The sequence below is a fragment of the Mauremys reevesii genome, linkage group 9 (genome assembly GCF_016161935.1).
Source record: "Mauremys reevesii isolate NIE-2019 linkage group 9, ASM1616193v1, whole genome shotgun sequence".
Taxonomy (NCBI): Eukaryota; Metazoa; Chordata; order Testudines; family Geoemydidae; genus Mauremys; species Mauremys reevesii.
Genome location: NC_052631.1, coordinates 34,086,479 through 34,100,900, shown reverse-complemented (window position 1 = coordinate 34,100,900; position 14,422 = coordinate 34,086,479). Strand labels below are relative to the sequence as shown.

The 14,422-nt window shown below is 41.0% G+C and overlaps 1 protein-coding gene across 7 annotated transcripts in view; it reads left to right on the top strand.

The window, feature by feature from the left end:
- The window catches only part of RHBDD1 (rhomboid domain containing 1), a 94,063-nt gene extending 81,700 nt beyond the window's left edge, over positions 1 to 12,363 (top strand). For all 7 annotated transcript variants that reach the window (XM_039489697.1, XM_039489702.1, XM_039489703.1 and 4 more), the window contains one exon: positions 12,192 to 12,363. In XM_039489697.1, the coding sequence (XP_039345631.1) occupies positions 12,192 to 12,310 (119 nt within the window). In that variant the 3' untranslated portion in view covers positions 12,311 to 12,363. The remainder of the gene's footprint in view (positions 1 to 12,191) is intronic.
- Positions 12,364 to 14,422: the final 2,059 nt, after the last annotated feature.

The following is a 14,422-nucleotide window of genomic DNA, read 5'->3' as shown; positions in this document are numbered from 1 at the left end:
ACCTGTAAAGAGTCAGGGGAGGCCATTCAGTTAATGTGACCACCTCACTCTAATTAAGGCCCTGCTGATACTATAAAAAGGGCTCACTCCAGTCTGGCAGGGGAGTCAGGGAGCCAGAGGAGAGGAAGTGCGGCTGAAGGGCTGATTACTGAAGACACCCTCATCGTTAAGGGAGCCCTAAGGTAAGGGTGAAGAAGGGAGAAGCAGGAGAGCTGTGGGGAAGTGGCCCAGGGAAATGTAGCAACTCTGGCAGTGAAAGGTTGGCTGCTAACAACTGCTACCATTAGGGTCCCTGGGCTGGAACCCGGAGTAGAGGGCGGGCCCGGGTTCCCCCCAACCCACCACTACAGGAACATCTCCTGGAAGGGAAGTCAGGTCCCTGTCAGGACAGGAGACTGTGGAAGTTCTCTCACCAACCTCCTTGCAGGCCTATGATGAAAAGGGCTCAGTAGACTGTAACCCTGGCCCTAGAGAGAGAAGGGCTACGTGGAGGGTCACAGTGAGCCACTGAGGCTAGCATAAACCGCCTAGAAGCGCAGGACCCACGGGAGCAAGGTCAGAGCTCTGCCACAGTTGCTATGGAAGAAATACGGTCTATGTCATGTGAGGTAAATGAAAGCCAAGCATGAGTTTAAAGTTTTGATGATAGTACATCAAATATTTCTCAAACTGTTGTTGCTTAGTCAAACTGGTAAATAAACTGGAACATCTATTTCAAGAATTTTTACAAACTCCTTGAACTTTTATAAAACCACCATAAGGAACCTTGAGCTGCTTAACAGTTGAAGTTTCACACTGGAAACCTAGGGAGGTATTTCCAAATGCATTAAAACTTCTGTTTACTTGAATGGGAGCAAAAATAGGCTAACACTAGGCACTTTTAAGCAAATCTCTTAATTAGATTTGTGTACAGTTATTGTGTTTCATTCCTACAGTTTTATAAATCTTCCCTTTATGATGGTTTGGATGTTAAATTTGTTTGGATTGTAAAATATGCTGTGCTGTTTCCATAACAAATAAAATTTTTTAAAAGATATTTTATACAGCATTAAAATCTGTTTGGCACTAGTGGGAAAACATTCTCTTTAAGAAAGCATTCTGCTTATAGGTCATTTTCTTTGGGTTTCTTGTCTTGTTAAGGATATTTGTATGAAAACAGGATATTTGTCTCTTACCGGTTTGCCTGCTCCTGCTGCCTATTCCTTGCTTACAGTCATATCATAACCCTATGTTCCTTATGTCATGCACATTTAGGGTGACCAGATGTCCCGATAAAATTGGGACGGTCCCAATATTTAACCCTTTGTCCCATGTCCCGATCAATGTTTGATCGGGATGCTATTTGTCCTGATATTCAGGTAAGGAAGCGAGCGGGAGGGAAACGCCAACTCTGTGGGTGCTCCAGGGTTGCAGCCAAGCTCACCGCCTCCTCCCCCCCACCATGCCGTGTCCCTGCTCCTCCCAGCACTTCCCACCGCCTACCAGCTGTTTGGCAGCACTTAGCGCTTTCCAGGAGGGGATGTGGCACGCTCAGGGGAGGAGGTGGAGAAGGGGCAAGGCAGGGGCAGGGACTTGCGGGAAGAGGGTGGAATGGGGGCGGAGCAAGGGCGGATGCTTGGGTGGGAATAGGCGGGGAGTGGGCAAGCACCCACCCGGCAGAGGGGAAGTCGGCACCGTAGGGGTGAGTGGCGGGCAGGGAGAGTGAAGAGGCGAGCGAGCGGCGGGCGGGGTGAGGAGGCGAGCGGGGGACTGACGAGGGATGCAGCAAGCCAGCAGGGGGCCAGGGGATGAGGAAGGGTGCGAGGGGGGCCTGAGCAGAGAGAGGGAAGGACTTGTGAGGAGCGGGGGATGGACTGTGGGCAGGGCTGATGGCACCCCAGTGTGTCCCGATATTTTAGTGTTGTGATCTGGTCACCCTATGCACATTCCACAACAATGAACTGAAATGTCATGATCCTGGTTGAGACGCCAAAAATGGTAGCTGGAAATAGTTGTTATGCCACAAATATTGAATTAGGACTTCAGGCAAGGAATTAAACAGCAGGAAAAGAGGAACTCCTAAAACTCAAAGCTCTTCAAGCACAACCCAAATGCCTTTTTCAGCAATATGCCAGGGCTTTCTTGGACATGCTGTTGTCTTCCTGTCACTCATTGCTACACCACATCTTAAGCTAGGACTTTCTGTAGGCTGTCCTTGCTCTCCAGAATTCATGGCAAAAGTTCTTTAGCTAAGACACATGGTGAAATCCTGATTGACTTCAGTAGGGTTGGGATTTTACCCAGGCTTCTCAACAGGAAATATTCTTCTCAGGATTCTTCCTAGAATCAGCTCTTCTGTCTCCCTGTTTGGATGTTTTCCTTTCCCACCAAAATACCTTAATGAAATATAAAATTGCTGTTGTTGGCGCAGTTAATTTTTGAAGTTGCTTCCTGCCTCAGTTTCTCCTTTCCCTACTATGAGCTTTATTTTTAAAACTGTTTAGTTGTGCCATTTGAGGGACAGCAATGTAAAATACAAGTGAGTGAAAAAAGACACTGGTGAAAAGTTATGAAGTGAATACAAGAAGAAGATAGACTAGGAGCCAGACACCGAGGCACTTAGTTATTTAGAATCATCCATTGTGTTAAATAATGAATCCACCTCCCCCTCGTGCAATCTGCTTTCCCACAAAAATACATTAACTTTGGTGACTCAGATCTCCCTCCGGCGACTTAGAGGATGTCACTACTAGAACCCTATGAAAGCATTTACCAAGTACTCTGGATATAGTTTATTAAGTCTGTTTCTTTAGATTTTTTTCAAATGTATTATTTGCAGATGATACTCTGTTACTCTGAGCCTTGTTACTGTGTTCATGCTTGTAATATTCAGCAGTGATGTACAGGTTCAAGATTTTTAGAAGAATGGCTCCTTGTTGCCTATACCCACCTGCAATAGATGGATGTTAAGTGGCTTCCGGCTTTAATAAGTCCTTTGCAACATGATGTTCTTATAAAATCTTCGCTCCTGCACAAGTGTTCCAAGGACAGCATTTTATGCTCAGGATATATTTTGTTAAACTGGAAAAAATGTTGGAGGTATATACATTTTTCACTGAATACAAGGATTTAAAAATACAAAACAAAACAGGCCTCCTAAATGTAGTCCAGCAGATTGGGTCTGTTAGCTCACTGCTCTGCATTAGAGTTAGAATATTGGTTATGATGCTGATCTTTCCAGAACAAACATTGGGTTACAAAGTACAGGGCACAATTGAATGCAGGACTGGATTTGTGTGTGTGTGTGTGTGTGTGTGTGTGTGTGTGTGTGTAATGTATTGCAATGGGCTTTAACTTTACACTGCTTCACACGAAACCTGATGTGACACAGAAACTGCTAGATGCTTGTGAATAATCCCTGGGTTTCAAACCAGCCAGACAATAAACAACTCTATAATATTCAGTGCAGCAGCTTCTGTAGAGCCCATCTGTTTCAAAATAACCCTAATTCTGCTTACTATGCGGAATGCTTTGTTGTCTAGGGTTTGTCCTAGTTTCCTTGAATGTTTTGACTATGTGACTCTGGTGCCATCTCCTGGATAAATATGAAGTATGCCATTGAGTTAATATTTCAAATCTAAGAGCATCAGCACTTTGTTTACTTCAGCAGTCATCCATTCAACTCTTAGAGGTGATGGAAAGATCCCAAATCTTGTTTTCTAGACACCCCACTTATTTGCTTATGGAATATCACACATACAATGAAAAGTGTTCTTCCCAAAATTATAATAGTCCAGATGTAGACTGGTGTACTGGTTTGGAGACAGTGGGCCGACTGCTACCTTATATATAGCCCATGCAATCCTAATGAGATCAGTGATATTGCATGGGGTCGCAGTGATATTATCTACTACAAAGTCCAGAATGGAGCTTCATAGCTCTCCAGGAAGCCAACTTTTCAGTAAAGGTAATCAGCATTGTCAAGGGAAATTCAATGTGCTTGAAAGACACTGTATAGTTTTTATTAGCTTTTAGGTTTTGCATCACAGCATGATTAACTGTTTTCTGATAGATCCTCCAAAATGCAGTTTGACATTGTGGAACTCTTTGCAAAAGATGAGGCTAGACAGGTCAAACTGTTCTTGGCCCAGTAATAGCAGTTCTTTTGTAGTTATCACTGTGACTAGAATTTGATGTTCATGAACAAGGCATTTCTGGAGCTAGACATTGTGGTTGGACCAGTGTAACTATTGCAGGGCCGCCCAGAGGATTCAGGGGGCCTGGGGCAAAGCAATTTCAGGGGCCCCTTCCATAAAAAAAAAATGGCAATACTATACAATACTATATTCTCATGGTGACCCCTGTGGGGCCCGGCGCAAATTGTCCCACTTGCACATCCCAAACTGAAATGCTCAAAATAGCACATGCATGTGAATGGACACAGGGGGCTAAAATTAAATTAACCCAGGGGATCTCAAACTGGGGGTCAGGACCTTTCGGGGGTCACAAGGTTATTACTGGGGGTAGCAAGCTGTCAGCCTTCACTTCAAACCCCGTTTTGCCTCCAGCACTTATAATAGTGTTATAAATTAAAAACACTTTTTTATATATATAAGGGGGGGTTCCACTCAGAGGTTTGCTATGTGAAAGGGGTCACCAGTATAAAAGTTTGAGAACCACTGAATTAACCCCTTTGAAGCCTCAGGGAATGCAGGGGAGGGGGGGTCTCCCTTGGTACGGTTGGGAAGGATATTGCTCTTCTCATGTGACCCTCCCCCAGTGGCTAATTTTAAATGAAGCTACCCTCCCCTGACATGAATCTCCCTATGGCACTGAAATTAAATATAGACTATAATTTGGCATTTGAGAAGTGAAAGGGATTGTAGCCCTAATGGAAAAGCTAACAGCTTGGCTCTTCTGCAAGCCTCAAACTGCTGAATGAGCTTTAGGGTGGAGAAGGCTGTGCCTCCCCAACAGCCTGGCCCTAGCCGCATCTGACCCCCACCCACTTTCTGCCCCCCAATTGCCCTTCCCCCCTCAGAATCCCCGACCCATCCTGCTCCTTGTCCCCTCACCGTCCCCCAGAGACCCCACCCCCAGCCACCACCCCAGGACCCCACGCCTGCTCCCTGTCCCCTATCTACCCCTCGCTGAGTCCTAACAGACCCCTGGAATGCGCACGATCCAACCCCCTGATTCCCTGACCACCCCCCTCACCTCTGCCCCCTCCCTGTGCCCTGACTGCCCCTGGGACTTCCTTCCCCTTAGCCAACCCCAGCCGGATACGACCCCGCCTCCGCCCCTCACCCGGAGCCTCAGCACATCCAGGAGCTTTGCTCGGCAGCGTGGCTCCGGCGGGGCCCGCTCAGAGCCGCATAGTAAGGGGGCGGGGCTGCGAGCTCCAGGCTGAGTGGAGGGAGCTCAGGCCCCGCTGGAGCTCGCAGCCCCACCCCCTTACCACACGGCTCTGAGCGGGGCGGAGCTCAGGGGCCCCGCCGGAGCCACGCTGCAGCGCTGTCCAGGGAAGCTCCTGGATGTGCTGAGGCTCCGGGAGAGGGGCGGAGGCGGGGTCGGGTCCGGCTGGGGCCAGGGAGGGAGCCTTGGCCGTTCTCGTGGGGGGCCCCTGCGGAGCCCGGGGCCTGGGACAAATTTCCCCACTTGCCCACCCTCCTCTGGGCGGCCCTGAACTATTGTGAGCCAGATTTCTGGTTTTAGAAGCTTACAGTAGAAGCTCCTGCTAGTTGTTTTAGATGTCTACAGTTAGCTCCTGTGGTAAGGGCTGCCTTTAGTTCTTAGTGTTTATACTCCCTATCAGATGAAGACAGCAGAATTTTTAATACCTTCAAACTTTATGTTGCCGTGGTGACTTAGGTGCATATATTTTTTTTTAACAAATTGGAAAGCTATATATAATAATAGAATAATGAAAGTATATTTAATATATAAAATGCATAGGGCTTCTGTTGTCCAGGTTTCTCATTTACTCGTCCTTTGTTAACAAGGTAATAGTGATTTGACGGCAGATAGAAAGTAAACAATGAAGAGATATCTATTCCTTAATTGATAGTAACTGGGCTGTGTAGGAAAATGATAATACCGAACTATGAAATCTTCCTTTAACTTTAAATGATCTGTTTCAAACACTACAGTTTGGTTGAAGGGCTTTCCATTACTGAACCCCGAGTGCTTCATAAGTGTTCAATTGTGCCTTCTGCATTAATATTTGAGATACATTTCATTCATATATAATCTATCAAATATATATGTATGAGTGTTCATTCTGGTATCATAGACTGCTCTGATGCAGTTTTGGGCAATATCAAGTCCTACAATGCCCAAAATGGAAATGAGAACAGATAACAGTGTCAGATAGAAAAGCAAAAAAACCTTTCTACATGAATTACAAAGAAGAAAACCCTGTAACTAGAAAGCAAAATTATTTTTGTGGGTTGGTAACAATTGTTAATTCTTTGCATGTATTGCTGTAGTGGAATATCCCAAATGATCTGTTTCCTTTTATGCCTCTAGTGTAAGAATACAGCAGGAAGCTTATTCCTTTTTTGGAAGAAACAGGTGCTTAGAATGTTAGTGTGTCTTGTGCCATGATTGTTAAGATAAAATACTCCATTATATAGTGCTTAAGAATGTCAGTTTAAGAGCCTAATCTATAGCGGGGATAAGCATGAGCAATCACACTGACGTCATTTGGAATTGTGGAAGCTGAGGATCTGGCTCTAACACCTTGGACGTAGTGGATTGAGTACAAGTCTTTTTAATACATTTTCAGTTGTTGTTTTTTTAATTCTCAAGAGTAACTAAGGTAATTGGAGTTGAATATAAAATAACAGCTTTTACCCTCTTAGGCATTATAGAAATCAATATTGGGCTTCATGTTTTCAGCACAGGGAGTTAACCATCACTGGTGGTTGAATACTTGATTTCTTTTATATCCAGGCTATGTATTTTTGTCTGTCTTATTGAGTTTAGGTGATCACATCATACAATGACTGTGTTTAAAATGCCTGTAACTTGCTTCCAAACTCAGAACTTGGGTGGAATAATCTGTTTAGGTCAGATTGAATTTATTATTGTTAAAATGAAATAAGCTGGTAACCTCCTGAGGTTTTATGTTTCTATTTTTTTTGTTTTGTTTTAACAACTTCCGTTAGTACCAACAAATTATATTTCTGCATAAAATTTTAGTTTTCTGCATATCTTATTCTCTGATTTAAGTAACTTTGAATAACAGCATTATCTTTTGTTAATAAAAATTTCATCCAAGTTCAGCCATCAAGGTTTTTTAACATGCCTTCTTCAAAACTCCTTTTATGCTGCCATGCCAATGATTCCTTCTCTAAATATTATCCTGGATAATAGTAATTATTTTGTATTTAGAAAATGATTTTGTAACATAAAACATCTGAAGATTGTCTTCATGTATGTTAATTAACCACTTTTTGATGTCTGACATGCCCAGTAGTCATTGCATGGAGTGTACCTGCAGTGTCCTCAACACATATGTTACATGATCATTTCTATTAAAAAATAGTAGATTCAGAATTGTGTGCTTCATTACAGTAGCTGGACTGAAGGAGAGGTAGCTAATGGCTGAAAAGCAGGTTTATGTAACATGGTGATAAAAATGCCAAAAGCTGCCACAGCTTTATCTATCCATTGGGCTCTTATTTGTACAGGTTCGGTTGAAACACTGGTAGTACTGATGGAATTTTTTTCTTGTAAAATTCTCTAGTTTTAGGCAAGGATTAAGTGGCTACGGCATTTCTAAAGGTATTTAGGCATTGCTATGCTCAGTGTTGCAACACCTAGCTGATTAAGGAGTCTAAATATCATTTTTCAGAAGGGATTTAGAGACTTGAGTCCAAATTCCATTGACAATCTGAGATTTAAGCTTCTAAGTGTCCAAATCACTTTTGAAAATGAAATTTTAGTGAAGACACTACCTTCTCCTGTCGGCGCAGGTACTCCATCTCCCAGAGAGGCGGGAGCTATGTTGACAGGAGATGCCCTGCCACTGACATAGCGCTGTCTTCACTGGGGCTTAGGTCGGTATAACTATATCACTCAGGTGTATCCATTTTCCACACTCCTGAATGACATAGTTATATTGACATTCGTTTGTAGTGTAGACCAGGGCAAAGGAGTTGTTGCATGACTATGACCTCATCAAAAAGGCCCAATTAGCTAATCAAAATGTGGCTTTGAGCAATCAGTATCCAGCCATACTCTAATAACGTATAAAACCCTTAATAGAAGGTACATGAGCAACCACCTCTGCTCCAGTGTGTACAAGGACATTTCAGCTCTCTATCTCTTATCTGAATAAGACCAGGAGTAGGGCATTCATGTTTCTGGGAATTCATCTATGGAATTCTCTCAGTGAGGACATTTTCCTGGAGGATGTCTCCGAAGCTGTCTTCAAGGCTGAAGGCCTTTCATTTTGGGTCAATATATAATTGAGCAATTGTATCTACTTTTTTCACCAGCTCTTTTTTGTTTTGGTGATGGTGTAGGGGCTGGACTTCAAGGGGTTGTGAGTATTGTGCCCAGTTTTTGTTTAACTCTGATGTAGTTGTCTTATCTTCCAGATACTGAAACTGGACATGGGCAGTCTATAAACAGGATTCTGGAAGACCCTGATTTTTAGTTAACCATTTTACTGTAATACATAAGAAGGGAAATGAAAAACTTTTTTTTTCTTCAGAAAGTAGCAATAATCTAGAAAAGTATGTCATAATGTTAGTTAAAGCTGCCATACGATTTAAGTCCCAGTTGTGCAGTTACCTGTGTGGTTGGACCCCTGCTCACATGCAAAGCTCCAGTGATTTCAGTAGGTCTCTGTGTGGCCTTGTGGTGTGCCCATGAAGAGTTATTTGCAGTCAGGCCTTTATTACATTGACTCTACTTGCAGTGGTTTTAATATTTTATTCATGCTTTGACTATTTTTGATATATTAAATGTATTTACACCCATCAAAAGTCTGGACATCTGAACAATATATTAATTAAAAATCCATACAAATTGTACCAGTATGTAAAACCAAACAATTCTCCGAAAAGCCCCCACTGCTCACTTTCATCATACCTTCCCATCCATTCAGCTGAGAAAAATCTAAGGTGCTCACAGCTTCAGTTTCAAAATCTGATAAACTTTGCCATCATGGTGGTCTTGACATCATTATTAGTGACAAAGTAATGAACTTGATGCTATTTTAACGAGTTTTACACTTTTTTTTTTAAAGAATTCTTTACCGCAGTCTGTCCATCTCTTGAGACACACTTTCATTAAGGAATATTGATTTAAAAGCTTTAGGGATCACACCCTAGGTCTTTTCTTTCAACCCCTTTGCACGGGCATATTTAGGCCTTTAAGATGTATTTACAACCATCATTGAGCTTCCTTGCTCAGTGCATGTATAAGAAACCTGACTGCCATTGTGCATCTGCATCTGGGACAATTGTTTTCTTTCTTTTCAAATGAACCATAGCCAGTTTGTATAATGCATAAACATCCCCTTAGTATGCCAGTCAGTGGTCTGCTTTCAATTCAATGATCTGTAATGCTTTTTAGCTGCCTGAAATCAAAGGTTCATACTCACAAAATGTTCAGCCTCCTGAAGTGAATGATTATTTTTCTCTAATGTCTGCACATGGCTGTTTCTACTTGTGTGTGTTTACAGGATTACTGCACCCATGCTTTAGGGTTCCTGGCCATGCACCGACACCTATTGGTCACCTAATTAAGGTGGGCCTTCTCTTTTGGGTCATGTGGTGGAAGGAGTTAGGCCAGATCCAGAATGGAAATGGTTTAGGTCATAACATCACAACCGCTATGTTGTCATCAGTCTTAACTTCTCTCAATCAGTCTCCTTTTGACAGAAGGATGTGGGGAGGTACGAGTTATGAACTATTCCGTGGCCTTTGGGGAGTGACGGTGGCTTTTTCACATTAGCAGGAAGAATGCTTTGTTTCTAAAGGAAAGTATTTAAAAAGGAGATGGCAATATTCCATCACATACAGGAGCACTTAGTTAGCTCTTAATTAGAGTGGCATGTTGTTCTGAAATGGTGGGTGTGCTTATGGGTGCGGTGAAGAGTAATTGACAAGTTGCAGTGTTGGTGTTTGTTGTTTCTTAAATATGACTGAATTTTGCCTCTATCTGAAAATACTGATTGTGTTTCTGAATCTGAAGAAGTAATGTGGTGCAAGGGCATGTTGAGGTTAAAGTGTTACAATGCACATTATATTGAGTTGCTGCATTTTAATGTGAATTAAAACATTCTTCAACTATTTCTGTTTTTTTGTGAATATCCCATGTTATTATAGCTAACCACTGGTGCCTGAGCAGCTAGTTAGGCTTGGCAGCATTTCCTAAGAGTTTGAGCTATTTGCAAGGACAAAAAAAAATCCTTCTGCATCTTCCAGCCTTTGCATAGAATTGTAAACTTGTCCATTATTAAGGTCCTGTCTATATTATAAATTAGAACATAACTGAGTCAGAGGTCAATAACTAGGTCTCCCTTACTCACTGCAGTGTAAATAGGCCATCGTGTACTATACAAACTGGCCTCTGGTATTTAAGGTTGCTAAGCACCCCCACATCTGAAAATGAGCTCCACTATATGTATAGTACACAACTTGTTTTTGGTTTTTCATTTTCACTATTACTATTAAAACATGATCCTGAGATGAAAAGTTAATAAATACTAACATTATAAATATATATGTAGTCTGACTCAACTATTCCTTAATCTTTAGAACTAACTTTTTTATCCTTAATAATGTATGTAGCTAGATTCAAAGCCAATCTCTCCATTTTCCCCCCAAGGACCCTTAGAATATAGGCAGTTGATGTCATACTTAGGCAAAGCCTTTATATCTTTTCTTGCTTTACTTATTATGTGACTTGGAATGTGAATTCTGTGAATTTTTTAGTTGGTGGTGAGGGGAGAGGTTCTTTCTTTCTTTCTAACAGTGCCAGGAGAGAGAACCACCTATAGCCTGTTCTGTCTTTGTGTGTACTATTTCTGCTCAGATTAATTTACTCACTGTGCTTCTCTATAGCTGAACTGCCACGTGTAGTTTATTTCTGAATCTGCTTGCTGCCAACTAAAGATGGAGTTACATGTGCATCTGGTATGGGTCACCACATCTTGGACTGTAGTACCAGTTGAAAGCTTAAAAAGCTTGCTTTGCCAAAAGGAACTGTTGAGGACTTGAAAATAGTTTAAAAGTCTAGATGTTACTGTATAAAACAAGGATGCTGAAAAATGTGAAGTCCTGGGCTTTTTAAAGAGTAATTGCTGTATTAAAAGTATACATTTTTAATGAACATTAATGTAGTGGGATTGCTCTTAAACTAGCAGAATTTTTTTTTCATCTGCTTTGTCAGTGTAAATTTTGGAAGTTTACTTAGTTACATAAAGGACCAATAATTATTTCATGTTTGTTAAAATGTATTTGTACAGACAATTAAGAAATCAAGTAATACAGAAATGCCAAGACCAAGGAGACCAACTAATTTGCTAGCTAAGCACTGATTTAAGAGATTCCTTATTGCTGAACCAAAAATTTCTCATGTACAGCAATTGAACGAAAACTGTACAGAAATCCCTCAAAGATATTTCCATGGTAAATTATTCCAAGATTAAAGATCTTCTGTTACGATGGTAATCTGAGTGTAATCATAATGGATAGTGTTAACACGGATAAGGTCCCATGTAACTCAATTGAGCAAAACTGATTCAGTCCAGTAGAGGGCAGTACTGCACACTCAGTAGTTAGTTCATTACAGTATGGTCTCAGTTATGAAAACTGCTGCTCTTGTTTGGTTATTTTTGTTCTACATATTTTCTTTTTTTCTATGACAGTTATTTTTTCCACTGCAATTTATGATTCAGATTCTATCCTTTACTGGTCAAGGTGTTAATCAGAAAATGAGTTACGTAAAATTATTTCAGCCACATGTTGTAAGTTATTTGATTGCCTGTATTAAAACCAACCTTGTTATATATCAAAACCAATAACATTATTTTAATATGGTTTTGTAATAATAATAAACAAAAAAAGTATACAATGCTCACAACCTTACTACACTGCACAGTTTTATCACTGTTTAAATCATAGGATATGTATGGTTCTGCACTCAGCAGAGGATAAAAATGGTTTACATTTGCTTTTCATTTTGTCTTACAGGTTTTAGTGCAGGAAGTCATAGCAATGAGAGGCGACCCTATGGGTTTTGGTTTCCACCTGAACAGCTATCAGAAGAGGAAGTGAGAAGACAAAGACTTAACAGATTTGACAGATGGTGAAATTGCCAAGGGAATAATGAAAATATGTAAAGTGCTCTTCAGAGTTGCCAAAATGTTTGCAGATCTGTTGATTTATACAGTTTCTACTTTGGTTCAGAACTATTTACAACTGGCTACATAACTTAACAGCAGCAAAACATGCCAAGGATTTTGCAAGATAAGGCTGAAAATCTAGGCTTAATATAAGTGCCTCAGGGTGGGTCCAAGAGTCAGAATTTGGTCTATGGCTGCCCTCCATTTCGCTGTACTTAAAATATGAAAGAAAACTTGTGGACTAATGATCGTAACAGGCCGCAACTCACTTCTGACATTTCTCTACCAAGGCTTTGTGAATGCCTTGGCTTTTTGTTTGTTGATGAGCTCAATCAACAATTTCTCTTCACCTATCAAGGGGGAAAAGGGAAAATACAGATACTATGTTAGCGAGTGTCCTTGATTTTAAAACTGTATAAATCATCCTTGCAAAATTCTTCTCTTTCCTGTGACAAGTAATCTTTTTGGATTGGTGAGTAAAATGGTAATTTTAAAACATCACAGTGACTGATCATATATGTAAATTAGGTACATATATTGCCAGCCCAGCCTTTAAAGTTGCAGGATTTGGTCACTCCTGTCTCAAATCATCCCATTCTGCCCAGGATGTGTATACAGTAAAATTAATTTGTAACATTTCACACTATCTTGAGACTCCCAGCCTGTGACCAATATGGTCATCCTAATATTGCAGCCTTAACTCTGAAAGTTCTTCCTTTTGTGGGGTTATTGTACTTTCATATATATATTGTTTCTGGGGGAGGAGGGAGATTGTTTAACCAAACAAAACTGAAACATTTTCAAGGCAAGAGATGTAAGTTGGAATCCAAGAAGTTACTGTGTGTTGTAGACTTACCTATTTCCCTTTTAAAGAATACTTTGTATTCAATAGACTACAGGAACTCCATCATGCAAATCTTTTTTCATACAACTTTAAAAATCAGACTGTCTCTCTTGATGGACTACACTGGCTCATTTGGAGCTTGGTTATAGCTCATAAGAAAGTGAGCTGTGTTAGGGAGAAGGAAGAAGTATACTGCCTAAATATTGGGCTGGAGGCATTCTGCCTCGTTGGAATTGTGGAGAGCACATGGGAGCAGGACGTGATGCATCTTGAAAAAGAAGTAGCCAGAATTGTTCTAGAGCAGTGGGTCACAAGAGCACCATCACCCGCTGAGACCTGCAGCCTATGGGACTACTGAAGCCTGCTGGCAATATTAGGTGCCCCTCCTGCTCCTCAGCACAGCTAATCATATAATGGCTGTCCTACCTGGGGCCTACTTAGGATAAAAGTTTCAGCATGCTCTGTTCCTACACTAGCACACCTGTGCCAGGTCATTCATAACTTGATCTTTGCTGTGTACTATAGAGAGCTGTCTTTCAGTTAAGTTTGCAAGTAGAAAAACAAAGAAATATGTCATTGTTCACACACACTAGCTGATATGCTAATATTAATAAAAACAGCTGTGTTCATTTTTTGTCTGTTGACATTGAGAAAAACTGTATTTTAAAAACAAAAAGTTTGAGCAGTGAAATACCCAAACAGGCAAACCTCTTCTGTTTTGTTCTTTTCAGTCTTCAACAGGTGTTACCATATGAAACACAATTCATTGCCATCCTATGGTGTGTAGCATCTCTTGAGCATTGATTTGGGTTAGTGTTGGGTTGAAAAGTCCTTGTATACATTATTTTCAGGGACCTATCAGGATCAGTGATCTGGGCTTTATGAAATCTTGAAACCTCTACCTCTCCAGGGAGTTTTGACCTGTATGTATTTTAATAATAAAATAGCTGAAAGTTAAGTTACTGGATGCACAGTAAATACATATGTTTTCATCAATGGACAAGGTCTTTTATTTGCACAGGCTGCTTCCTATCATCTGCTTGTCTCTTTCCCTTCTTGTCCATTTCATGCCATGGAGAAGCATGAAATGGGCATGCCAAACGTTTGGCTTTTCAAGTGCAGAGCTGAAAATCTTACTTGCAGATACTGTTCATACCCATTATTCACAATGCTTTCTGGAGGACCCTCAATACCAGAAAATTTGTATTGTAAATGCCCATTTTCTTGATCACCTT